At 42.8% G+C, this 26,394-nt stretch overlaps 2 protein-coding genes and 1 long non-coding RNA gene across 6 annotated transcripts; 2 read left to right on the top strand and 1 right to left on the bottom strand.

Moving 5' to 3' along the window:
- The first annotated feature begins 1,033 nt into the window (after positions 1 to 1,033).
- prkaa2 (protein kinase, AMP-activated, alpha 2 catalytic subunit) lies at positions 1,034 to 12,545 on the top strand. The gene is made up of 10 exons (XM_052073180.1): positions 1,034 to 1,374; positions 3,685 to 3,826; positions 4,483 to 4,576; positions 4,777 to 4,921; positions 6,404 to 6,491; positions 6,659 to 6,883; positions 7,079 to 7,241; positions 7,399 to 7,737; positions 8,334 to 8,460; positions 8,739 to 12,545. Exons 1-10 carry the CDS (start codon positions 1,275 to 1,277, stop codon positions 8,987 to 8,989), a joined length of 1,674 nt encoding a protein of 557 aa, XP_051929140.1. The 5' UTR covers positions 1,034 to 1,274; the 3' UTR covers positions 8,990 to 12,545.
- Positions 12,546 to 13,338: 793 nt separating this feature from the next.
- LOC127605559 (myb-like protein X) lies at positions 13,339 to 25,489 on the bottom strand. 4 transcript variants are annotated; one of them, XM_052073159.1, is made up of 19 exons: positions 25,233 to 25,489; positions 22,595 to 23,721; positions 22,378 to 22,517; positions 21,591 to 21,761; positions 21,114 to 21,399; positions 20,940 to 21,037; positions 20,559 to 20,587; positions 20,441 to 20,475; positions 19,858 to 20,032; positions 18,355 to 18,514; positions 18,152 to 18,275; positions 17,561 to 17,595; positions 17,398 to 17,473; positions 17,274 to 17,320; positions 16,504 to 16,567; positions 16,340 to 16,411; positions 15,384 to 15,406; positions 13,822 to 13,855; positions 13,339 to 13,480 (listed from the first exon to the last, which is right to left on the bottom strand). In XM_052073159.1, exons 1-19 carry the CDS (start codon positions 25,239 to 25,241, stop codon positions 13,402 to 13,404), a joined length of 2,784 nt encoding a protein of 927 aa, XP_051929119.1. In that variant the 5' UTR covers positions 25,242 to 25,489; the 3' UTR covers positions 13,339 to 13,401. The 4 variants fall into 4 exon arrangements, with proteins under 4 accessions (XP_051929119.1, XP_051929120.1, XP_051929121.1 ...); XM_052073160.1 differs by having other exon boundaries at positions 21,114 to 21,408; positions 22,595 to 23,706; XM_052073161.1 differs by having other exon boundaries at positions 21,114 to 21,408; positions 22,595 to 23,703.
- On the top strand, positions 15,580 to 16,330 carry LOC127605593 (uncharacterized). Its single transcript, XR_007963622.1, has 2 exons — positions 15,580 to 15,644; positions 16,234 to 16,330. It is a non-coding gene; the product is annotated as an uncharacterized LOC127605593 (long non-coding RNA).
- Positions 25,490 to 26,394: the final 905 nt, after the last annotated feature.

Below are 26,394 nucleotides of genomic sequence, written 5' to 3'. Positions count from 1 at the left end.
TAATTTCTATTACCTCTCAAAGCCCAAAGTGTTCACAATCATAACATAAAACATAACATAATGTTTTATTCCTTTTTTTTAAAATATTATTGTAAGTCATTGTAACATTATGAAGAGTTTGAACATGAACACTGCGCTGAAATATATCCACCATCCATTTTCGAATCCGTTTATCCTCATGAGAGTGGTGGGCGTGCTGGAGTCTATCCCAGCTGTCATCAGGCAGTAGGCTGGGTACACCCTGAACTGGTTGGCAATCAGTTGCAGGCTTAAATATAGAAAAGTGAAAAAAATATTGTACTTAAATAATTATTTACTCATCCATTTTCAACCCTGCTTATCTTGAACAGGGTCGCCGAGGGTCCTGGAGCCTATCCCAGCTGACTTAGGACGGAAGGCCGATTACAACATTAATTGGTCGCCACACTGTCACTGAGTGGAAACCAACTCCACGCTGCCTTCAGTTATAATCAAATGAGGGATATGCATTTTTTCCCCAGGGGATGGACATTCCAACATTGTTTCGGCAAAGCTCCTGAAGCCCAAGTAACAGGTCAGCGCGAGGCTGCGGAGGTGACGGGCAATGAGTGTGCCCGCTAATGCATAGTGAATGATCGATACCTTGTTGATCATGCCTTCTGTTTTTGATTGGTTGTTCTTCCTCGGGCACAATGGTTTCTCAAAAAAATCTAATCGGAAGTAAAAAATTGACCAAGATTATTGATTCGATTTTTTAAAATGTAATTTCTGCCAGAAATTATCTTACTAATGTCGCTACTATCACGACAAACGGACAGTTATAGCATTGTAATTTTGCTAAATTCACCCATTAATGTCAAACAGTGGTGTAGTCTTATAGTGACATCTAGTGGCCAGAAACTCAAATTACTTCAACCGGGACGTCCATCTGCGCGGGATTCGGTTTACCAGTCATTCTCTGAGAGTGAGTGGGCGTGTGTACAAGATGTTACAGTGTGATATTACGTTTTCGTTTGTGTATGTGTGGGGCGGGAGGGGTGCGGGACGTTTGTTTTTACGCGCACGATGAATTTGCTTTAAAGGCAACGACATGAAGTAGTGTGGTGCGTGCGCTTATGAACACCTTTAAAGCCGAGAGAGGCGGGGTCATCCGCGAAGCACCGTCTTCCCCGAGCAAAGACACGAAGCGCCCCTCCCTCCGCGCGCCCCGCTGACTCACAGGAAAACACAGCCACCCAACTCGTCCACTCCGCGGTAACGCAGCGGAGACCCCAACCATCGCCGAACGGAGAAAGATGGCAGAGCGGCAACAGCAAAAGCACGAAGGCAGGGTGAAGATCGGCCATTACATCCTCGGTGACACGCTTGGAGTGGGGACTTTCGGCAAAGTAAAGAGTTAAGTCGCGTTCATTATTGCCTTGTTTCTGTTTGTGTGTATTTCGGTTAGGAAGTAGTTGACGTGAACGCCTCTCCTCCCCTTTTTTGGACGTGTCGTATCCAAGTTAGCGATGGTTAGTTGTTTTGCGCATCTACGCCGAGCAACCTTCGCGACGTAAGATCGCCAAGGCGTAAATGCGATTCAGGAATACGCTCTCTTGAAAGTCAAATTCTTCCACCAAAACTGACCACCATCACTTGCTTTCTATGAGGCAGGTGGATTTGCTTGGACTACATTGAACAAAATAGGACACCGGTATCCTCGTATTGCCAGTATATTTATTTATATTGTCGTCGGGGTTTTTTTCAGCGCCCCTGTTACGCTAAAGGACACCGGTTTAGCTTGTGGTTAACCTACCTTCTGTTTGAGATTAATTGGATAGTCTCGTTTCTAATTTACGCGGCTCAGAGTCTAGCGTCTCACCGTGTTGGTTGCTAAATTAGCCACTTAAACGCCTTATAAGTCAGGGGAGAAAAGCCACATCGTACGTGCTAATTACAGAGGCGTACATTGTTTCACGTCAGCTAGTTTTGACCACTTGTGACCTTCAACTTGACCACTCGCCCAATGTCAATGTAACAAGACATTCATTTCACACGCAGTTGATGCTACAATACAATAAAACGTCCAGCAGGTTGTATCGTGTTAAGTAATTACATGTCCACCCCATTTTGCCTAAAATACAATAAAGTCGAAGGTGACGCGAACTGCTTATAGTGCCATTAAATTGTAACACAATTGTAAATAGCACTGCGATTTATCCATGTTGTATTTAAATTGCACTTAATTGAAAGGTGTTTGTTTGTTTTTTCTTCTTTCTTCTTTCTACCCACATTCATGCTGCTGGAGGCTGCAAATTTCCCCATTGTGGGACAAATAAAGAATATCTTATCTTATCTTATCTTATCTTATTAACAGTTAGGATTACCGACCTCCCCCTTTTGTGCTCATGCTTAATAATTGATGCTTGGAAGTGAAGGTTTTAGGCACATGAACATAAGCACTCTAAAAAGCTGTGCAACAGGTTTCCAAAACAACCCATTAGGAACTCCTCTTCCCTTGGCACCCACGAACGTTCACTTGCAAATCTAAAATGTCCAAATAAATGTTGCAAAATTGTAAAAAACTGCATGATGTAGTTTTACACCTCTGGATCAATGAAAAAAATAAATAAATACCAAACCCAAACTATAAATTAAAAGCTTTACCCTTCAGTATATGCCACTACATCTACAAAACATCCTGCAGCGTTTAGGAGAAGAGGTGAAAATTGTGGCTGGACAATTTTGGGCTGCTTAACCATGACAACGCACCAGCTCACAACGCCAAGAGCATCTTAGAATTACTGGCTGAGAAGAATGTTGCCATGCTAGAATCTCCGCCTTTTTGGCTGTTTAACCAGTTTTTTGAAAATATATTTCCTCTTCTCACTCTTATGTCTTTGTCCATGTGACATTCGGTTATGCGTGCACTCACTGATTACAACAAATCACTCTAGAGTCGTCACATCAGTCTAAAGTCCCGATTGGAATGCTGGCTGTCAAGTGACAGTCGGATTAAAAAAAAGAAAAATCTCCCCCTTTCATACTCTTACTTCTTTTTACGTCGGATCAGCATGCACTTATGGCCGTTAACAAGGAATTATAGAGCAACTATAGCTGCAGACTATTCAAAGCAAGGATGTATAATATTTTCAGAGCATACCTAGATAGCTAAGTGCTTATTACAGTTGTGCTCGATAACCGCTGATCCAAACAAAAATGATAATGTTTAATATATTGACCGATCTATAAAATGTACAGATTTGGCTCGATATTCAATACATGTGTCCTCAGCTTTAAGATAGTTGACCTAACTGTTTTCCGAGAAGATTAGGGAGGGGATAAAAAAAAAAAAACCTTTTAGCAAACCCACACTATCGTTTAGGATCAACTTTCAGAGACATCCGATAATCGGACCTTTGATTTGCCGGCAAAAAGTTCAGCTCATTTATTGGCTTTTTAAAATTAAACGTTCCAAAATCTTTGATTACACCGGAGGTAGTTTTAGTAATCTTAGCAAGATCGTTTTTATTTCTTTACTTGGAGTTTATTTATTATTTATTTTAAATGTAACTTTTGTTTGTATACATTATGCTTTTAAATGGAATTACGTGAATTGTGAAGCACATTTAGTTACCTCGTGTATGAAATGCCCTATATAAATAAATCACCTCAGTTAATCTCAAACGTGTGTCTTTTTTTTTGTATCCTTTTTCTTTTTCTTAGTCGGAGAGCACCAGTTGACGGGCCATAAAGTGGCAGTGAAGATCCTGAACAGGCAAAAGATCCGCAGCCTGGATGTGGTGGGCAAAATCAAACGGGAGATTCAAAATTTGAAACTATTCAGGCATCCACACATCATTAAGCTGTGAGTGACCGACGTCAGTTTGACTGGCCTATTGTGGCTTTTGCTGTGCTCGTTGCTGTTTGTTTACCACAGCTGCCCGTGGTGAGGCTCAGAAGGTAGAACGAGTGCAGACAAGTCAGCTCAAGTTAATACAGCACTCCCCGCATTGACTAAATCCTCACCAATGCGTCTTGGCTCCTCCTGTACAATGTTTGTCCCTTTGACCTTGCCTACTTCCTCTCTCTCACTTTCCCGCTCTCTCCTTCTGGCAAAGTGCGTCTCGACAAGTTCCGTGTTATTTTTAGGCCCCCTCTGAGGGTCACGCTGGAAGTTATGGCAGATATGCAAACTCTGAGCTGTTACGCTGTGGATCACTGCTACTGATGTACACACGGTGCACTCAAACGCACTTTTTACAGGAGGGCTTCAAGCGTCGGTCAACGTGAAATAAACCCGCGGACGGCGATGAACAGCGTATTCCCCGCGACCCTTTTTTTTTAATCGAATAATCATTACTCAGCGGCCGTACATCACGACTCAGCCTTGCCTTTGCTGTTTTTGTTTCAGTTCCTTTTATGCATTCAACATACTTTGGATACATTAAGAGCCTTTGGGATCAGACGGGAGCCATTCATCAATGTTTCTCCAGTTTTATGAAACACATGCTTGTGTTTCAGATACCAAGTGATAAGCACGCCAACAGATTTCTTCATGGTCATGGAATATGTGTCCGGCGGAGAGCTTTTTGACTACATCTGTAAACATGGACGGGTAAGGGTTGATTGATTTATTCACTGGAAGGACATTTAAGGTGGAATGTTGTTGTTTCTGCCATTCTAAAGACGATACTGCTTTGTTTTTACTGACACAAAGCAAATCTGAGCCAAACCCAAACATGACACTCCATTCTAAACAGCCTTTGTAACCTTCCCCCACTCCCTTCTTTATTTCCGTTCTCCTTTATCTGTCAGGTGGAGGACACGGAGGCTCGCCGCCTTTTCCAGCAGATTATTTCGGCCGTGGACTACTGCCACAGACACATGGTGGTCCACAGAGACCTCAAGCCCGAGAACGTTCTGCTCGATGCCAGCAAGAACGCCAAGATTGCGGACTTTGGTAGGATTTTTTTTTTTCCGAACGGAAACCCTCAAAACTAGCCGATTTCTCTATCCATTACAAAAGCCAGTCTCATTAGGCATTTGAATTTAGTAGTCCCGAAAAACACACGGAAACCCTCAAAACTAGCCGATTTCTCTATCCATTACAAAAGCCAGTCTCATTAGGCATTTGAATTTAGTAGTCCCGAAAAACACAATTGACACCCCATCTTGACACGTACATTTTTCAAAATCTGCTAATTGGCTCGTGCCAAACCGCGACTGTGGCGGGTTTACAATATTACTTAACAGTAAATCACAACCGCTGTTGTGCTGAAAGAATTTACGAATACAAATAATGTTTCTTTCGTACTTTACTGTGTCCAAGTCACTGACATATAGTACCAGGCAGAACAATGAAACGTTCTTTCATTTGATGTCAGAAAATACATTAAACCCTTTTATTCACTTGTTTCCTGCCAGTCATACAAGTTACTACTATCTTTGAGTTCAACTAGTATAACTTAGTCATGGGTTCCAACATAGAATATGTATTGATTCCCTGTATCGGACCACGAAGAGGGTCAATACATTTTTCAAAACACCTATGCCAGCAGCAGGGGGCGTGTGGTGTCACCTAGCAACGAGCAGGTCTCATATCAGCACTGGCAAGATGCCTTGAGGCCCAGTGTCATCCGATAGGAAGGGAACTGGGGGTGCGCCGGGGGGGTTGACACTCAGGGGGTGTGTTTTGTTGGCGAACCGTAGACTGGACTGGCAAGCGGTTGGAAGGAGTGTTAAGGACACTGGGGATGAACGATGAAGGAAGGTCAGCACATAGCGGGGGGGGGGGGGGGGGGGGTGGTATCAGAGTGTTAGACTGAGGCCATGAGAGCACGAGCGTCATCTGATTAGGTGAGCTTTGTTGCTCAGCGCTTTGACACTTGGCACTAAAAGGCGGATAAAGATTTAAGTGTGCTCTTTTCACCCGTTAGACCAGGAGGGGGCAATTTTTTTTTGCATAGGGCCACATGAGAACCAGAAAATATTATGGAGGGCCGGATCAAAAGGGTGAACTAAATTCGACATAATATTAATTGGATGTCTTTATTTAAAAAGCAGTATTTTGCATTTTTTGCCACGTTATTCAGACTTTAAGAGTACATTTTTCCGTCGTATCGAAAGGGATTTGCTTGACTTGGCGCTACTGCGGGCTTCCGTATCGTCTCCCCCTTCCTCCCTATGCTCTGCAACTTAAAGTAACTGTGCCACCTGGCGTTGAAATGCCTGTCATTACAAGTCCAAATGAAATGAATGCAGTCGTTGATATCAAACCGTAATTGTGTACCAACGTTCGGCGGGCCGGCTTAAAAAGACCAACGGGCCGGATTTGGCCCGCGGGCCGTAGTTTGACTCATCCTGCCGGTCAATGAAAAGTTGATTTGACACAAATTGTTCTACTCAGTTTTGGTCAGGTATATATGTTGGATATCGCGTGCAGGCTTGTCGAACATGATGTCCGACGGTGAGTTCCTGAGGACCAGCTGTGGTTCGCCCAATTACGCCGCCCCGGAGGTCATCTCGGGAAGGTCTGTCTTGACACCCAAGCTATGGTTCGCTGATTGTCGTGTGTCTGGTACCCCAGTTAAAAAAAACAAACCACTGTCATAAAGGCTGTAATTCACGCTCATAATCAGTGTTAGTTATTTTCATACGGAGAGTAAGTCATAACATTAGTTTCACGCCTCGTCATCAGGCTATACGCAGGCCCAGAGGTGGACATCTGGAGCTGCGGCGTGATCCTGTACGCCCTGCTGTGCGGCACGCTGCCCTTCGATGACGAGCACGTGCCCACGCTGTTCAAAAAGATCCGAGGGGGCGTGTTCTACATCCCAGAGTACCTGACGCGCTCGGTGGCCTCGCTGCTCATGCACATGCTGCAGGTGGACCCGCTGAAGAGGGCCACCATTAAGGACATCAGGTGGGGACTCGAGCGCAGGGTTGGAAAAAGTCAAGGCCGTACGACCTAGCTTACGACCAGTTCGGGGTATACACCCTGCCTCTCGTCTAAAATCGGCCGTCCAATGTCAAAATCGAATGTGACGCACGAGCACAAAACTTTGCCCATCCCTTCCCCAACATTACGACTTGATTGATTTCATTTTCCGCCTCTCAGGGAGCACGAGTGGTTCAAACAGGATCTGCCAGGTTACCTGTTTCCCGAGGATCCATCGTATGACACCACCGTCTTGGACGAGGAGGCCGTCAAAGAAGTGTGCGATAAGTTTGAATGCAACGAGTCTGAGGTGGTCTCCAGCCTCTTCAGCGGCGACCCTCAGGTATCAGCCAGCTAACCGCGGTCACCATAGAGGTCAAATAGTGCACCATAAAGCCAGCACCCAACATGAGTAAACGTGTACGGTCTAAAGAGATCCGGTTGTAAAGAGTTTGCGAAGCGCTGCCCTTGTGAGAAGTAAGTCGTGTTTGTCCACGCAGGACCAGCTTGCGGTGGCCTATCACCTCATCATCGACAACCGGCGCATCATGACACAGGCCAGCGAGTTCTACCTGGCCTCCAGTCCGCCGCAAGGCTCCTTCATCGAGGAGGGCATGCCGCTTCCGCCGGGGGTTAAGCCGCACCCGGAGCGGATGCCGCCGCTGCTGGCCGACAGTCCCAAGGCGCGTTGCCCGCTGGACGCCCTCAACACCACCCGACCCAAGCCGCTCGCCGTCAAGAAGGCCAAGTGGCACCTGGGCATCCGGAGCCAGAGCCGGCCGTATGACATCATGGCGGAGGTTTACAGGGCCATGAAGCACCTGGGCTTTGACTGGAAGGTGGGCGGGGATGTCTCATACGGGACTCGCTAAGATTTGGTGTTCAAGGGCCACATTTGATTATTATAAAGAACAGAAGGGCGGCCCGGTAGTCCAGTGGTTAGCACGTCGGCTTCACAGTGCAGAGGTACCGGGTTCGATTCCAGCTCCGGCCTCCCTGTGTGGAGTTTGCATGTTCTCCCCTGCGTGGGTTTTCTCCGGGTGCTCCGGTTTCCTCCCACATTCCAAAAATATGCATGGCAGGCTGATTGAACACTCTAAATTGTCCCTAGGTGTGAGTGCGAATGGTTGTTCGTCTCTGTGTGCCCTGCGATTGGCTGGCAACCGATTCAGGGTGTCCCCCGCCTACTGCCCGGAGACGGCTGGGATAGGCTCCAGCACCCCCCGCGACCCTAGTGAGGATCAAGCGGTACGGAAGATAAAGAACAGATGGGGTGGGGCTTGGTGCTTAAAGTGTATATCAAATATTTCAAAAAAAATTTTTTTCCCCCAAATTAATTCTTATCAACCCTATAATGTAAAACGTGACTGGCCATTTGTGGCCCACAAGCCGTATTTTGCCCACCCCTGGTCTAATACAATGTTTTCTTGGGTAGGTGGTGAACCCGTATCATTTGCGAGTGCGCAGGAAAAACCCAGTGACGGGCAACTTGGTGAAAATGAGCCTGCAGCTCTACCAGGTGGACAACAGATCCTACCTCCTCGACTTCAAGAGCATCGACGGTCGGTGACAGAAACACCAGTCGTGCATTGTTACTTGTCAGCTCCTCCACATGTTGTACAGGGTGACACTGTGCCAGCATTGAAAAGTCAATTTTACAGATGCCCCTGTTAAATGCTCCTTCTAGTTGACTTTGAATTCATTCCCTTGTTGACCGATTTAGTGGACAACACAACATCTAACTCGTGCCAAAGCTGGGATAGGATACTTTTGCGTGTTTATCAACTCAGGAACGCAACAAAATGTAACTGACCTCCCCTCCCGTTCCTCTGCGTTCCAGATGACATAGTCGAGGCTGCAGGCTTCAAGTCAGGGTCCTCCACCCCTCAGCGGTCCGGCTCGACGGCAGGCCTGTACCGGCCACGCCTCAGCATCGACTCGGCTAGCCACGTAGCGGAAATGCCTCAGCTCAGCTCGTCCCTGCCGGGCTCGCTGTGCGGCAGCTCGCCGATGCTCACCCCACGGCAGGGCTCGCACACCATGGACTTCTTTGAGATGTGCGCCAGTCTGATCACCACGCTGGCGCGCTGAGAGGAGTGACGCCAGGAAAGCGTCAAGAAGGAGGAAGACAATCAGTCTTGGCGTCATCATCAACTTGAAAGTGGGACAGGACGTGATGGGGCGGCAGCAAATCTTCACCTGAAAAGTTGCAGAGGTTAAAAAAAAAAGACTACCCAACTATCCCTGCTGGAATCTCACCCCCTACAGTAAGACTTCGTCCTGACGCTGATCAGAGGTCAGTTGTGAGTCTCGAGGGAGCACGTAGATGATTCCATTCTGGATCTAGATGGAAAAGGCTGTTGTCCGTGTACATTATATTTATATCAGTCACACGATGTAGATGAACGTGGAAAATCACTTTATAGATGATGATTATTGTTCAGATTGCTACTTATTTTGTGGAGAGAGATTATTTTTTAGGCATTGCATTATTTGAAAGCTTTTTATGATCATTGGAAAGGAGAGTGAACCTCACATCATAGCGGGACAATAGAATGTTCTGCTCGGCCAGTGCTGCATTTACGACAGCACGGACGCACTCCATCTCGTTGACCTTTTGTATCGCAACAATATAACGGAGTAGCAGAACCTCCGAAGCCATCCTTTAGAACTTTGACAAAACTGAACAAGCAACGTTTTTAGTAACATCCAACCATTTGGGATTGACAAATGATGTCCTTCTTTCACAGTAACTCACCCTCGTGTAAAATCAAAGTTAAATGGAAAGTACAGGGCACAGGATAAAAATTAGCGAGTAACTGTCACTGCCTCCTTAAGAGGTTTATAATTGTCTGTAAATGGCGCAAGAAGGCAAAGTTAAACAAAGCGCCTCACGAAGCTCCTGAACTCCCTTAAGTATCATTACATGGCACCATGATGCCACAAGATGGCGGTAAAGTCATCTATGAAGCGCCTTTATCATTCATGGGCATAAAGCAGCGTGGAGAGTAATGTTATTTAACTGGCACAACAGCATCAAATCAAAGTTGTGTAAAAAGCCAACTTATAACAACCTAGAATCTAGGATTCCTAAACAATAACACGAGAGTGATGAATGAGGAGAAATCTTTTCAAATACCATTTAGACGTCGCTAGCTATTGGCTACCATTTTGAAACAAAGCACTCTTGAATGAAGAATGAGGATGTCATTCTTTAACTAGCAGACAAATTTGAATCAAAGTTGTAAAAACAAAGACATCTCTTTAGAGACGATAAAACACATACTTGAACTGCAACTATCTCACAAATGTAAAAACTTAATGGTATAAAACGCGACCAACATAACTAGCAAGAAGCTCACGTAGTGTCATTCAGCGCTACTTCATGCCAGATAATCTTGTCTTATTTGTGTTCCGAGTTATCCTTCCCAATCTAAATTTAGGTCAAAATGTGTACAATATTTTTCAAGCTGCTCATAACGAAGATTGCAGACACACGATTAGTTGAATCATAGCCGATCGCCTGTGGAAACAGACAGGACGCACGCGGCAATCTGTAAATTTGATAAAAAGACAGGCGATGGCTCTGGCGTCAAAGGTGAAGCGAAGGGGCAGAATCATGAATGCTGAACCGGGAATATGCGGGGCTTCACTGTAAGTAACTTTAAAAGAAGCACTGTGAGATGGTGTGTATCTGTGCACGCCATACAAACCTTTTCCAGCTGCCTTAAACAAATGCAAACGACTACTTATATAAGCTGTGTGTGTGTGTGTGTGTGTGTGTGTGCGTGACTACGTTATATTGTAAAACTATGGAGGAAAGTCTGCTAAAGTTGAATCATCCTCTTATGTTCGATAATGTACTGTTGCCTTTCTGCTGTTTTAGTTGTTTCTTACAAACACTAGTCACGGGTCAGTATGACCGGCTTCACACTTAATCCTCCCCAAAATATGCGCATTATTTTGGAAAAAGAAAAGGAGCAAAACAAGGCCAAGAGAACAAGTTTAACCATACAACTTTAAAAAAAAAAGATTCTTAAACAGTTTGGCCCACAACAAAATATACCATTACTAATCGGTTCTGTGTTTAACATGACGTAATACTTCCCCTTTCAAATTTTGTGTATTTTTTAAATCACTCGAGTTTATTACATTTTTTAAAAGGTATTTTTAAAACAGGTCAAATTGGCCTGCAATATAACAAAAGGGTTCAACAAAGAGAGGTCATGAAAATCAGTAACTCAGTCTACTGCTGGTTTTAATTTATTCATTTAAATCATAACTCAAGGATAGGTAGGAATGAACCAAAATCTGTGTGTAAATGAAAATGCATTTGCAGGAGTTCAAGTTTTAAGCAATAGGTGGCACCATAACATAATTTTAGCCAACTAGGATCCTAAATGAAATTGTATTTGGAAAAGACAATGAACCTTTAAGTAAATAGTAATACAATTATGTTTTACCTTCATGGCCTATTTATTACTTATATCATAACTTGTGAATATCACACACACACAAAATATACACACATTATATATAAATATATATACACATTTGAAAAGTCATATCTAAGCAACTGAAATGTACTCATTTGCTTAAAATTCCTCCTTTTCTCGTATTATTAATGTTGGAATTCTGACTTTTTCTCATGAGTCTCAGAAAGTAACTTTTTATTCTCGTAATTATGACTTTTTGTCCTCATGTTTCCTGTACAGTGCTACCTTCAAAGTGTGAAAATCTTTTTTTGAATATTTATTTTTTTGATACAAATACTTGATGGTAGCAAAGGACTCAACTCACTTCACAACTTACAGGAGTTTGCCACATAGTGACTAATTCTCAAAAAAGAGTACCAGTTGTTTAATGCCACTAAAAGTATCAACGTCACGGTGGTAGAACCCTGATATCTAATCACAACTGGTGTAGAAACACACGTAGACAGACAATAAAACTACCCTGACAGGCCTAAATTCTTTATCCTCTGCAAAAAAACGGCTACCGTGACTACCGCTCACTTGATTCACGTATCAAGCTACCCCTGGTGGCTAAGGTGAATCCACACACTAATTACAGATTTTCACATATAACGAAAATTGTTTTTATGACCCTTAGTCCGAAAATTGAAATCTTTTTGCCTCACAGTCCAAATGTCATAATTTTACTTTGATTTAAGCTCGAGTAAAATTGCAACTCAGTTTCAACTCATTTACATTTCATTATATTTTCAATAATCATCCCATAATTGCAATTTCTTCTTTGATTTACATTCATCGTCCTCCATATCATTAAAACGCATTAAAAGAAAACATTCATTAAATTTTTTGTCGTGTTCACCACTTAACCTGCTTTTGTTCTTTTTTTGGGGCGGGGGCGAAGAAAGGTGGTCCGCCCCCAACGGAAGCCGCTTGCTACTTATGTGCCTATAATGACAAATTAGCAGCATTATTATTTTCCCTTTGAGGCCGTGGACTGTGATGTACTTGTCAGCTGTGTGTGTGGGTGCGCGCGTGTGTGTGTGTGTGTTTGCATTTGTGTATACACTGTCTCTGCCTGATTGTGAAGGCCCTGGATTGATCTCTTTATGCATTGCATGGAATTGCTGTTATGATTTTTTGCACTTTAATGAGTATTTATTGAAAAACAAAAACCAATGACCGTAAACAAACATACAAAAGTTCTATGTGTTGTGTTTCCATTGATATTCTCACACACGTGACAGAGAGAAGGTCTCGGAGGGTTCCTAAATGAAGCGAGCTCAATGATGTTTATGGATGATTTGGTTTTAAAGTCACCAATATTCATAATGGCCTGAACATGAGGTACACCTACACAAAAGGACAAAATATTGTAAAACATGTTCCGTCTGTAATTGATTTTATTTTTTGTTGTGTAAGCGTTAAAGGACAAGAAAACATATTTTGGTCTGCCAAATATTTGAATCGCGTGTGTACCTCATGTTTAGGCCCGTGCGCGTACATGTCTGGCATTTGTGAGGCTAACCAAAGAAATTCCCAGATGAAATTTGGACGACTGTGAAGGGAGGAAGCCGGCGGCAAAGTATAATAGCTCGTTATGACGATTAAATATTTAAATGCAATTGTATTTCCTCATAGACTTAAACACTGCAAACTGGTAAAGGCTGGAGAGGAACCTGCAAGTTGAGCCGATCTTTTTTTTTTTTTTTTTTTTTTTTTTTTTTTTTTTTTTGGTGTTGCTCCTGTTTCTCTCCCCTGGGAATCCCAATTCTGTACTCAAAATAGCCTGTCGTCCAGAAGAAAGTCCACCCTCTTGGGAGTGCACATCATTACAAAAAAAAAAACAATAACATCCAGAAGGTCCAAAAAAGGTTGAAGGTGTCACAGTGTGAAGAAAGGCGCCGCCCCTCCTGCTGCAAAACAAAAGAGAAAAAAAACCCCTAAACAAAACACCTCAGATGACATGCACTCAATCCTCAGCGGCAGCAGTTTGGATGCACCCTCACCCGTCGTATTCTTCTTCTTCTTCTACTTGCTCTTGTCGGCGTAGAGCTCCGGAGGAGGTAAAATGAGCAAATCGGGTTGTTCGAAATCCATTGCCTGAGGCCTGCAGCAAAAACAAAGCAGATTTTTTTTTTTTTTTTTAATGGTTGGACAGGTTTACTTCCAAAATGCAACACCTGCTATATTCTGAGTTCTGAATGATTTCCTCTTAAGTCTCACAACATACATTTCCATGTCTTATATGATGAAAATCACCGTCGACAATTTCCTCTTTATTACAGACATGATACAACATAGAAGAGGAAGAATACATGCCGACTGAAGTTTAAAAGCAGACCTGTAGCGAATAATAAGTAACTAATAACACTTTGATCACTTCTGACAATTTTCTTTTATTTTTCTCATGCAGCAACCTGGAGTGACTTGTGTGCGTGTGTAACTTACTGGTGAACGGCATGTTGGCTGCCGAGCGCAGGCCCTGAAGAGCAAAGTAAAGGCGCGTTAGTTGGCAAGTGACGCCCAACAAACACGCCAAGGGGAAAACGAAGGATGTTTGTAGACGCTGTCAGCAAATTATCCATTGACGAGATCTTGATTCTGTCTCTTTCACAATTGTTTTCTTTTGGAATCGTATCTGGTAGCTGACTTGATTTTTAGCGATGTTAAATGTCAAGCTAGGCAAGTAGGTACGATTTTCAACGATTCGGCTGGAGACCCCAACTTGAAACCCACATTTGAAACCTTTACTTAAAAAAACGCTAACCCAGGCCGGGAAGCCACATTTCAAACCATAATTTGGAAACACTAATTCAGTCTTGAATCCCATATTTGAAACTGACTTCAAGACCTAGCCGAGACTTAACCCATCATTAAAATAAAAAGAAGTTAAACTCAAACAATTCTTAAAAAAAAAAAACTTGGATCAACCTAAAATCAGCGTTTATCACGAAAAGCGGGTGTACGACTTCCAATTTTTCAAGAGGTTCTGCATCAGGTAAAGAAAGCTGAATTTCCCCAAGATGTTTGTGTTCCTCTCTGGGGAACTTCCTACGTGAGCGCTCGACTCCCAAACAAGATGGCCTTTGTCGTGTTTTTTTTTTGCCGGAGCATATCAAATGGCAACTCTTCAAACAAGTCAGCCTCGACTCATCCGCCGCAACTCAACATCAACCTGCGCCGCATCTGAGACGAGACGAGAGGTAAAAGGTCACACTCGGTGCTCCTGCAATCGGTATTTCCCAAGTTTGCTCTCTGCCAACAAGAATTCGGTGCAGTTTTTATTTGTTCTCGTGTGATGTGTTTTCATTGGTATTGTCCCTGATTTCTGTGGGTTGGCAGAACGTCTGTTCGAATTTGTTTTGCTGTTTTTATCCTTCAGGGCCACCATAATTGTACTGCACCCTACTAAAATGTGATTGATTTGGAATGAGTTGGTGAAATGTTTTAATTTTCAACAGACTTGATTTGAATTCTATCGCCTCTACACTAAGTATTGCCTCTTCACACACACGCCACTTTTCAACATCTGGGAAAGTACCCAATCGAATTTTGAACCATCGCGTCATCGACCTTTTCATTTAATTATCCTTTGTTTTAGAAACAGCCGTATTGATGTTCAAAAAATGATTTCAACACCACATTTCGGTAGCATAGTCTTGACCTGATGCATTGTTTGTTCTACAATGTTGTTCACCGGCTTTTCCGTATACTGTAATTGTTTTGTGTCTTAGAAGCAACCTTATAAATATTGAATGATCGCTCACCAACTTGTAGGTATCGTTTGGCTATATTTAGGACTTTTTATATTTGTTTTCCTTTGTTTTTGAAAGAACTGTACTGATTTTGAATTCTATCTTCACCAACTGTTCAGTTATCATTGTTCAACGTTTTAGAGATGACCTTATTGATTTGGAAATTTCACCTTGGGCTCCGTTGTAAAGCCTATTCCTATGCCTTCCATGATTTGAATACATTCGCACAAAGATGAATTCTGAGGGATGACTTACTTGTTTCTTGTTCATTGCTGGTGCTGTAAAAATAAAGACAAAAAGTCGTTTATTGTGATACATTGTGGCACAATATGTTGTATTTCGATTTTTTTCGGCATATTGTTTTACAAGATAGACGCTAGGTGGCAGCACACGCCCGCAGCTGCACAGGGACGTCGCGATGGACAGCGGAAATGAGGCTTATTATAATCAAAGTAAAGGAAAAGCAACAGATGTGCTTCACCGTTAATTTATGTGCCATATTTCTTCGATTTCCAGGTTCGTAACTTCATTTTTTTTTGTATCTGACTATAATTGTGTATAAACAAATGGGGCCAACGCTATTAACCAGTTTAGCAACGACGACGGCTACAGCCTTGTTTAAAATGGCGTCCGTTCAGCGCAGCGGGAAATAATGTTCTAATCTAGTTCATCATTCAAATGTGGTGATAAGCTAGAAGGCAGCCATTATAATTATTTCAATCGGTTTTCATTAAGTGCAAATGTAATGTCTTAAGTACAAGATAGACGTAATCTGTTGTAAAAAGTGAATACAAAGGAACCTCAAGTTATGAACTTAATTTGTATTGTGATACCATTTCTAACTTGAAATATTCATCAATCGAGGTCACAATTAAGTTTAAGTTTGGTAGATATGTACGGGGCAACATTGAGATGTCAATAGATAATTTTGTATGATGTTCACCAACTGCGGTGCTAACCAGCGCCTCAATGTAACGCCTGCACGACAACTATCTCATGATTGCAGTCAAAAGTTAAAATGAATATGTAAATAAAGATACATGGAGAAAAGAGCAGCAGCTGTCCTGCATCGCTGAATTATGTGCCATATTTCTCAGATTTCCAGCGCACACCAGTCAAAAGATCGCCTCTATATCTGCCAGTGGGAAGCTGGCCGGCACCCGCTACAAATTGAGGTACGTTGTAGTCGTATTAGAGTGCATCAGGCCTACCTGGCCGTTGGGTGTAATGAATTGGATGATTGGAAAAATGTAGCCAACTTTTGAAGCGCTTCATTCTTGGCTCTGATCAAAAGCGACACAAAACATAGACATTGTTTTACAGATTATACAAGGTAAATCATACTAGTCAGTGTGAAAGGAGGCAGTGAACTCACTGGACATTGGTGCCGCTTGCGTGGCCGTCACTGCGCCTGTGCTGGTGGTTGAGGTCTGCGTGTGCTATGAGAGGAGCCAAAGACATACTGTCAGTACACACAGTCAGGTAGACTAGGAGTAGTCTAGTAAATGCAGTGCATGCTGGGATTTGTTGTTCCTGCTTCGATGGGATAGGACAATACAGTGATGCCTTGAGATACAAGCGACCTGACTTGAGAGTTTTTCAAAACAAGCCATCGATCGGTGGGAAAAAAAGAGACTTCAAGCTGTTTATTGCCACTCCCCTCTGAAGTTTAATGTCTAATCATAAAATCAACAGAACAGAATTGCATATTATGCATTCAAAATATTTTGACGTAGTCTGCTAGCTTCTTGCTCGTCCAAATTAGGATAAGACATAGACAAGTGGCTACAAAGGACAGAGAGTATAACAGACAAATAATATAATACTCACAGACATATACTCTTTATCCTCTGCAAAGAATGACTAATACCACTGTATCTTATTGAGGAGCAGAGTACAACTCCATGTATTTTTCATTATCATTACTGTATGTATTACAAAGTACAATATTTAAGACTGCTATGTTCCTTATTAAAAACACGACGAGGCGTGGTGGAACAGATTAATGACATTGGCATTCTTTCAGCAGGGAAAATATGATTTGCAATTCAAGTGTCTTGAGTTACAAGTGTGGTCTTGGAACAAATGAAACTCGTATCCCAGGGCACCACTGCACTCAGAAATAGAAATATGAGTGATCGGTACCTATGTTTGGCATGGAGACTGTGTGGTTGTGGCTCAGACTGGTGGAGCTACAATGGTGCACGGAAGGCGGAAATGAGTAAAAGCAACCACAATAAGAACAAAGCCAAATTTAGCGTGAACTCACAGGGGCGCCTGTGGGTACGTCGGGGAGGAGAGCGTTTCCTCGTCATCGACGGTCCATTCCTCACTGTCATCTGAGACTAGAAAACATTAAACTTGTGTCTAGTGACTCTAATGTTGACGTATATAATAAAGAGAAACAGCAAAAAGAAGAAGAAAACACTTACAGCTCCCGGCTGATAGCGGGTAGTGGTTTGAAGTCCTGGTTGGGGGGGAAAAATGAAATCATGAATCCAACAAATGTATGATGACTAAAATACATATCGTCAACCAATAGAAGGCATGCATCTTTTGTTGTTTTCATGATAAAGGAAATGTAGATTGAAGAGATTTTTTTATTTTTGCATGTTGGACAGTGACAGTATGTTAGGGTTGTTGTCTTGGAAAATTGCTTCTTTGAAAATTTCTCATTAATATTTAGACTTAAAAAAAAGTTTACTAAAATATATATTTACTGTGTGTAAAAAGCATGACCAGTATTCATGAATTAGTTTGTTTTCTTTTTTTTTTCCTTCAAAAGCTCACAATTTTGTTTTGAGAATAAAACGTGTGAAGAAAATTGGCTTTTGATTTCAAAAAGCACCTTTAACTGCCGTCCAGCACATATCATTGCCGAGCAATAAAAGGCAAGGACTGTATGTCCACTTTTTGTCCCCCCCTTTTTTTTTTTGGCAGACTGTGTATATACACATTTGGCTTGTGATTACACTGAATGGAATAAGCATAAGTGTATGGCTCTTTTCTTTCTTTCCACATACCTACTTCCCGGCATGATAGAGTCCGTTTCCAGTGGGCTGCTCATATGAATGCTGGATGCTTTCTTCCCTAGCTCCAGCATCTCCTTGATGTCCAGCTCTACGTGGTCCACTGCTACATACCCGTCTAAAGAGAACAAATAACCCCCATCAGGACTCTGTTTTTGGTTCAAGAAACATGCACGTTTTAATGTGGTGTGACTCACAGTTGTTTGCAAAGTCCCTGGCCAACCATTTTCCTCTTGGGCAGTTGGTAGTGCGAATGATGCTGATGTTGTCGCCGCTCTGGACGGGCAGGTCGTCCTTGCGTCCTTTGGTTGTCACGGTAACCATTGCCCGGTACATAGCTTCCTCATAACCTGTGATCTAAGGCAGATAAACACGTTTATGTATTTTCATGAAATGGACTTAAAGTGGGCAGACGCTTTTGAAAGTAACTTCTTCTTCAAGGTACTGTGATTAACAACACATGTTGCACAATTTGAGTCAAGAACAAAGAGAATGCATTATAAAACAGTATTTATTTGATAGTTACCCAAGGAAAGAAGGCAGAAAAGTATGCAAGGATGCAAAATAAAAAGCAGGTCTCAGGAAAAGGAAGGGAGGGGAACTAATTAAGGGTGGCAGACAGAAGGGTCAAAGAAAAGAAGGGGGGAGAAGCAAAACTGACATGTAAGGAAAAAAAGGCAACAAGGAAGGATGAAGGAGGAGAAGCAAAAGCAGAGCTTCGAAGCAGAAGGAAGGAAGGAAGGACACGACAAAGTCAGCAATGTCGGTTAAAGTGAAGGAATCGGGAAAGAAGAAAAACAAACATGAACTAGAACCAAGGCAGAAAAGCAGATATAAGCATAATAAGGAAGGATGAGTATGATATATGAATAAAAAGTAGAGTTGATGGAAGGAAGGATATAAGAGGAGAGGAAGGAAGAAAAAGGTCAGGAATGTGGTACGGAAGGTTAAGAAAAAGGAAGGGAAAAAGGGCACTTCAGTGGAGGGAATGAGGTGAAGAAAGAAGGCAGAAAGTAAAGTAAGAGGGAGAGAAGGAGCTCAAGGAGGAAAGAAGGTCTGAAGTGGAAGGAAGAAGGTAAATAAGGAAGGCACAAAAGCAGGTTTAAGAAAAGGAAGAAAGAATGTAAAGAGACATGACCAAAAACAAAGGTAATGGAAGGAAGGAAAAAAGGAGTCAGCAAGGTGATCTGAGTTGGGAGCAATGAGGTAAGGATGGCAGGCAGGCGAGTAGCATGGGAGGAAAGAAAAGAATGAAAAGAAGAAAAACAGACCTCAAGCCAAAGGAACGAGCAAAGGAAGTCAGAATTGGAGGTTCAAGTGAAGGAAAGGAGTTCAGGAAGGAAAGAAAAACAGACCTTAGGTGGAGGTAGGAAAAAAAGGAAGGAAAGATGCACGAATTAAAAAAAACCTGATGTGATGGAAGGCAGAGGAATAGATTCAAGGAAAGGAGATCAGAAAGGAAGAAGCAAAAGAAGGTCTGAAGTGGAAGCAAGGAAGTATGGAAGTCAGAATAGCATGGTGATGGTCTGCTTTTGGGCCACCATGTTGCATTTGAAGTCATGTCCGTAACGCAATAAAATCCCCTCCCGCCTGCGAGCTCAGCCGGTCCAGCGGGAGGAATGAATGCCGACAGGTTTGTAGGCCGCCACCTTCCAACCGCCCCATTTCAACGACAGCGTCATCTGCCGCCCTGAGCTCACCTTGAATTTCTTCTTGATCTCATTCTCGCGCTTCTCCCGCTCCTTCTGCTCTTTCTTCTCTCGCTCTTGCTTTTCCTTCAGTTCCCTCTTCTCCTTTTCCAATCGCTGCTTCTCTCGCTTCTTCAGCTCCTTGCTGTCGGGCCCCTCTGCCGCCAACGTGGACTTCCTGTCGCCTCTGTCCACCACAGTGAATATCATTTCAGTAAAAATGAAATGCAATTAATTGTAAAGAGTAAATTAGTAATATATGAATACAACAATAAAGTCAATGGAAAAAAAATAACGGAAATTTTGATTGAGATATAAAAATAAAGTACCAAGAAAATACCAATGAATACAATCAAATTAAATTATTGAAATCAAAACCAAAATAATAAAAAGTAAACAAATATACATGATCAAACTAATACAACATAAAAATTCGAACGAAATACAAATAAAATGCAATTAACACTAGAATTTAAAATAAATATATTAAGATAAGCTAAGAAAAAACTGAAAATAACAGTAAAATATCAAAATGCTAAACTATACCAGAAATATAAATGCTGATATCAATAGTAAAATAAAATGAGGGCCTTACTTTCCAAACCACCCTGTCTTGTTATTGCCTTCGTTCTGCAAAAAATACAGATAGCTTGATTCAGTCTATATCTGATTGAGACGCTTTCTGGCACACTTTTATAAACAAATCCACTTACAGATTCCCGGGTGGCCTCGGCGTATGGATCTGTGATAGAAAAGCCATTGCAGTGATTTCATAATGAATCATTTACATGATGCAATGATACAACACAACAGTCTTCATGTTTATAAGCGAGCCACCTTTCGTCCCAAATCGTCTTGCTCGTCTTAATACGAATCGCATCCATCACAGATTCAAGACTAGCGGTGGGGTTTAGCAAAGCAGCCCCAGAACATAACCAACACCATCATTTCTTAACTGAAGAGAACATATACTGACGCTCCTTGATCGTCTTGTGCCGTCATTGTACCCTGCACAGATTTCAGATACCTAGCGTACCGTCCGTCGCACACAACCTTGACTATCACTCTCCAGTTTGAGTTCTCGGTGTTCTTACTCTTTGGCGGTCCTTTCTTTTTCCTTCCCATATCAGTCTTTGCTTTCCAATTAGGTGAGTAAACGTCATTATGGAAGTTGTTGCTGTGAGCTTGATTTCTGCAGAACAAATAGAAAGGTGAAAAACTCGAGAAAAATCACACTGCGACAAAAACATTACAATCATGCGTCTTACACTGCGACTGCTTGACCGCCCAGCGAGGTAGGGAAGGAGGAGTCTGCCTGATACGATGGTGGCTGGTCCTGTAATTTGCTGTTTAACGTCGGCAATCCTTTGGGACCCGTTAGCATGATACCGTTGCTGTGTAACGGTGGAAGGTTCTTTCCGTCTGGAATATCTGGACCGCTGTACTCCCCATTGCCCGATTGGGACACCACCAATCTTTGAGAAAATGCATCAGCAGTTCCACCCCCAAACTTTGGCTCATTGTTGGAGGGCATCTCTGGCAATTTGGAAGGCACTGGGATCGCTTAGGTACAACAAAAATCAACATTAGAGAGCTGTTAAAACAGGGTGTCCCAAAAAAATCTACTCAGTGTGTGACTGGCCATTACTGTAATGGGCAGTCAAAAAGTGAGTACCGGTACGTTCTTTTGGGACATCATATACATGCATTTGGTTTCAAGTCCAAAGTACCGGTAGTCAACATACGGTTGTACTTTGCTGGTGGAGGCGGAGGGTTGAGGTTGGGTGTTTTGATGACTGGTTTGGCAGGCTTCTTTGGAGGAACCTCCAGAGGAGCCTGGTCCAAGGGGACATTCCTGGGCTGACGAGGCAAAACATCCAACAGCTCCGGTACGTCCAACGTCGCAGAGGCTTGCCCTGTGCACAGTTTTGACCTCATTAATCTCAAATGTCTTGATGTTATCTCTTCTGTTAAGCTTGTCATCCGACGACTGTGTTTCACTACATTTAATGGCTTGAATGGAATGCAGTCAGAGGAAGTTCAGTGGTGGATGACCTGTAGGGTAAGCTCATGGGACAGAATTTGATTTGTGAGGAAACCAAACCAGCTGAGAAAGTTGTTGGGAGGTGATTGCATGGCAAACTTTGGCCTTCAGATTTACTCTACAGATCACCTTTGCAGTGAAACTGCTTTACAACATTTGCCCATCTCTTGACAAAACAAGAAATCAGAGGGGCGATGGTTCACCAAAGGCAACGAAATTCTTTACAACTTCAGAGAAATTCCTTATGTCGTCGTGACTGATTCAGTTCACTTGCTGCCAGTTCTTATGAAAATAACACAGCAGTCAGGAAAAACAGTCTTGATCATATCACTCAAAGGGAGACTCGTAGTCCAACCTAGCACTGATGCCGCACGTTTGCTTGTCAGCCAGTTTACTATCCCGCAATAATAACATATGAGGCCATCTCTCAAACGGAAAGCCCAAAAGACTTGGGCTTTCCGGGAGGACTTACCACGTTGAGGACTTACCACGATTGAGACTGTTGTGCTGTATGGCCCGAGAGTCGAGGTCGATGGGTGGGAGGTCAGTGAGCGAAAAGTTGGGGCTTTGAGGTCGGTGGAGATCCTCAGGAGGCGGCGTACTGGAAACGGAACAGTTTGTCTGAGAGCTGAGACCAGTAATGTCAGTCGTAAGTCTGAGTATTGTTCGCATTCGGACAGTAATGTCATGATGTGTATTTCTTACTCGGTGTTGAGCTTTCTGGCGGCCTTCTGTAGAGCACTGAGTATTCTCTGGTCGCCTGCGTTGGACCTCCTCACTTGGCTCATGTCTTCGGCCCTCTCTAAGAATGAAAAAGCTGAAACTGAACCTGCGAGAGACGACGGCGGATCTTCGAGCGGGGTCGGGGGCTGGGACTTCAGCATTGCTTCTATACTTATAGCTCCTACAGCGCCATGCGCAGGCTCAGGAGAGGACGGCATAAGGGAGGAGGCTTGAGTTGGTGGGATGGAGATTGTGTGGTAGACGGGTTGAGGGGGTTGCACTCGGCTAATTTTACCTTGATGGTCAAGTATGGAAATGGGAAGGGGAGGAGTTTTCATCTCCAGTGGCATTTCATTCTCTGGAGATGGGAGATAAGGAGCTGGAATATCAGGAATGAAGAAGGGGCGTGGGGTGAAGCCAGGAGAGAAGGACATTGCGACATCCGAATCGGGTGAGGGTAAAAAGTTTGGCGAAATCAATTGCGTCTCTGGTTTTACGTCGTCAAATTCAGGAGGTGTCGGGATGAGCGCAGCGAGTACGGGACTGTCCATTGTGGCTGTGTCCAATATGGGATCGGATGGACTCTCGTCCAGATAAGTTTTTGGAGGCCATTTAAAGGCCAGACAATCTTGCATCTTATTCGAGTTAAGAACGTGAGAGGGAGCCGGTTCTGACACCAGATCCCCGGTGGTCACCGGCTGAGGCTTCTTGTCTTTAGCGCCGTCTTTCTTCAACTTTTGATACAATGAATTCTCATCCAACGGTTCCTTTCTTTCATTGGTCAGTTTTTCTTTGCTGATCTGAAGCCTCGCGTCGTTCTTGTCCATCGAGGTTTTCTTGATGAGAGGTTTCTTGCTTTCCTTCTTCTCGTCCTTAAAGACCACCCTGGGGGCCATGATGGTCCTTCCCTCCAGGGTCTGGTTGATGGAAGTTAGCAGGGAAGGACGGGCCCCTGCCGGGAGGTAGTGCCTGGGGCTGGTGGGAGGAGGGACTGTCCTGGGTTTGTCTGGAACGGTGGGTTTTTTTCCGGGTTCCCTCAACAGGACGTCAGCCTCTTGGAATTTAGCCCTCAGGGCCTTTAAGTCCATCATCTGCTGGTGAAAAGATAACTGCAAAATATCAACCTCACTTGCAAAAGATGAAAGCATTGTACTCTTATTGTTGTTTTGATAACAAAGGGGTGCGCCCCTTGTTCGACTGACAACGCTTATCTCCAGGTGACTTGTAAACTGTCATGTTTGCATATGAAATGGTCTTTATGCCTTATTGGGGAAGTCAACCCCCCAAAAAGTGTTCTTTACAAGAATAAGTTCTCTGCAGCCCTACTAGTCTAAACGCGGCATTCTGATTAATACTATTAAGCTGGTTTTGTCCATCTCAGGGGGTAGCCATTTTGCCACGTGCTATCGACTGAAAATGACATGACAGTTGCTTTGGTAACGGCCGATCATGACTCAGCTTCATAAAACAGGTGATCTGTGATTGCCACATGAGCTGTGAGTAACTATGAGGTCATGTTCAGTCGACAAAAAGTTGCAAAATGGCCGCACCCCGAGATGGGTAAAAACGCGTGGATTTTACTGCTTAACTCATATTCCACAAAACTAATCAGAATGCCGTGTTTAGACGAGTGAAGGCGCATAGAACATACTATTGTGAAGAAATTTTCGGGATTGCCTTCCGCTTCCAGGCACCCTTGCCCAATTTTTCAACAGGGAAGGGGTACCCCTTTTCTGACGAACAAAAAGAGAAAAATAAAAGAACCAGCTTGTCATGCAGCGCTCCAGCTAACGTTATGTCATGTCAGGAGCACATTTAGGAATATCCCTTTTCAGCACAGAAATGACTGCTTCTAGGATTTTTAAATGTTAAAATTCTTGAGCTCTGCACCCCCTTCAGCATCCCGACAGAGACAACGCATCCCTGCCAATTAAGTTACTTGACAAAATCATGCAAATTAGCCACCACAAGCTAGGTGTTGATAGATAAAATTCATCTGAAGTTGCACATTTGAAATATTCTTTCAATTTTTAAGCCACGCACCCCCTTTATCATTCAGACTGATTTGGCACACCTTGTCCAGTTGCCCAAAATGTAATGTGAAAACATAATTCAAATTTGCCACTCAAATTTTGGCGCCGATTGCTATCATTAATTTGAAGTTGCACATTTTTAACCTACGCACCCCCTTTAACAGCCAGATTGAGGTGGCACATCCCCTGTCCCTTGCGCACACATTAAAAATAACCATGTGACAAAAAAAAACAAAAAACAAAGTCAAGTCAGACATTTAACACCGTTTTTGATTTTACACTGCGCACCCCAGGGGGTACATGCACCACCGTTAGAAAATCTCTCTTTTAGAGCATAAAAATTTGAGTGTATAGCAGCCTATATCAAAATATTTGATCCACACACCCTCTTAAACATCCACACCGTGGTGGCGTACCGCCTCTCTCTTGCACACACCCTCGAAAAAAATGATCAAAACATATTTAGTACAAGCTTGACTAAAGCCTCATTTGAGGCTCGGTCACAGCAACAATATGACAAAGTGTGCTGTACATTCGCTTGTTGTCGATGTCTGGTCTGCATGAGGACAGATTGTGAAATAACGCACCTGAGCCATCGTATTTTGAGGTCCTTCCGAAGTACGCACGACCAGTCAGTCAGTTTAGCCTCTCATGTTAATTGTTGCCCCAACATATCGACCATTAAAAGTGAAAACCACTGGAGTAAAACTTCTCACACAACTCTCATGCACACTTAAGAAAGTTCCCGTGGAGGAATGTAGGCAAGTACGAGCACACACACAAAAACAGTCCTATCCCGTCCAACGGGTCTGCTGAAGGACAAATTCTCGAAAGAGTTTGGATGTTTGTTTTTTTTGTTTTTTTTCTTCATCCTAGAGGAATGTCACTCGGCCGGTTTGTCACGTCACAAAACCTCGCTACTGGTGCGCATGTTTGTTTTTTTAAATTTTATTGTGGCTATTATTTTTTTTAACAAATAAATGAAAGAAAGGATGACTGTTTGGAGTATTTATAACCCTTTTTAAAATGTGATTTGTTTTCAATTTTTTTTTCCATAAAAGAAGTAGACCAAAAAAATAATGAGGGGGGGGGGGGGGACTTACTGAAGAGGTTCGGCAACATTCCAGGCTCGTACGTAACACAGAAGACAAGTTACCCGGTACTTAAATGATAACATACATAGAGTACATTACATACCTTACCCACAAAGCCCTTTTCGGGATTCATTTGTTATTATTGTTTGAACTTTCGCAGGAAATTCGCTAGCTTCATTTTATGGCTTGAGTGACTTATTTTATATTTCTCAACAAAAATATAAAGACTCCCAATTTTCGTGAGCTGAAAATTCAAAGGCCTATTTTCTTGCAAATCTAGTTGACAAATCTTTCTAAATCTGCGCTGGTGAGCACAAGATGCTGAATAGACAGTACAATTATTGCACAGGTAGTGCCTTAGACTGCCAACAATAAAAAGCCACTCTAAAATTTGCAGTTTTACTATATTGGACACACCTGTGAGCTGGATGGATTATTTCGGCAAAGGAGAAATGCTCACCAAAACGGCTTTTGACGGATTTGTGAACAGTAAGAGACTTGGGCCTTTTGTGTGTCTACTGGAGAAAAAAAAGTCTTGGCTCTTTGAGTTACGCTCATGAAAAATAGGAGCAAAAATGCTTTTGATGCAAACTGGACACGCCATGATCTTCTTTGAGTTCGTCTAAATAATGGATGAATGCATTCAATATAATTT

Source organism: Hippocampus zosterae, chromosome 8 (assembly GCF_025434085.1).
Source record: "Hippocampus zosterae strain Florida chromosome 8, ASM2543408v3, whole genome shotgun sequence".
In the NCBI taxonomy this organism is placed as follows: Eukaryota; Metazoa; Chordata; class Actinopteri; order Syngnathiformes; family Syngnathidae; genus Hippocampus; species Hippocampus zosterae.
Note: the sequence above shows the minus strand (reverse complement) of the source record. Positions and strands in the feature narration are given on the sequence as shown.

Excerpts from the sequence above, each read along its gene's own strand:
- LOC127605559 (XM_052073159.1), bottom strand. Across the intron at positions 15,407-16,339 it reads TCATTACACCCAACGGCCAG|CACCAGCAATGAACAAGAAA; the intron begins GTAGGCCTGATG and ends TTATTTTTACAG. Across the intron at positions 13,481-13,821 it reads AGCCAACATGCCGTTCACCA|GCCTCAGGCAATGGATTTCG; the intron begins GTAAGTTACACA and ends TTTTTGCTGCAG.
- prkaa2 (XM_052073180.1), top strand. The coding sequence starts at position 1,275 with ATGGCAGAGCGGCAACAGCAAAAGCACGAAGGCAGGGTGAAGATCGGC. Across the intron at positions 4,577-4,776 it reads ACATCTGTAAACATGGACGG|GTGGAGGACACGGAGGCTCG; the intron begins GTAAGGGTTGAT and ends TTTATCTGTCAG. Across the intron at positions 7,738-8,333 it reads ACCTGGGCTTTGACTGGAAG|GTGGTGAACCCGTATCATTT; the intron begins GTGGGCGGGGAT and ends TTTCTTGGGTAG.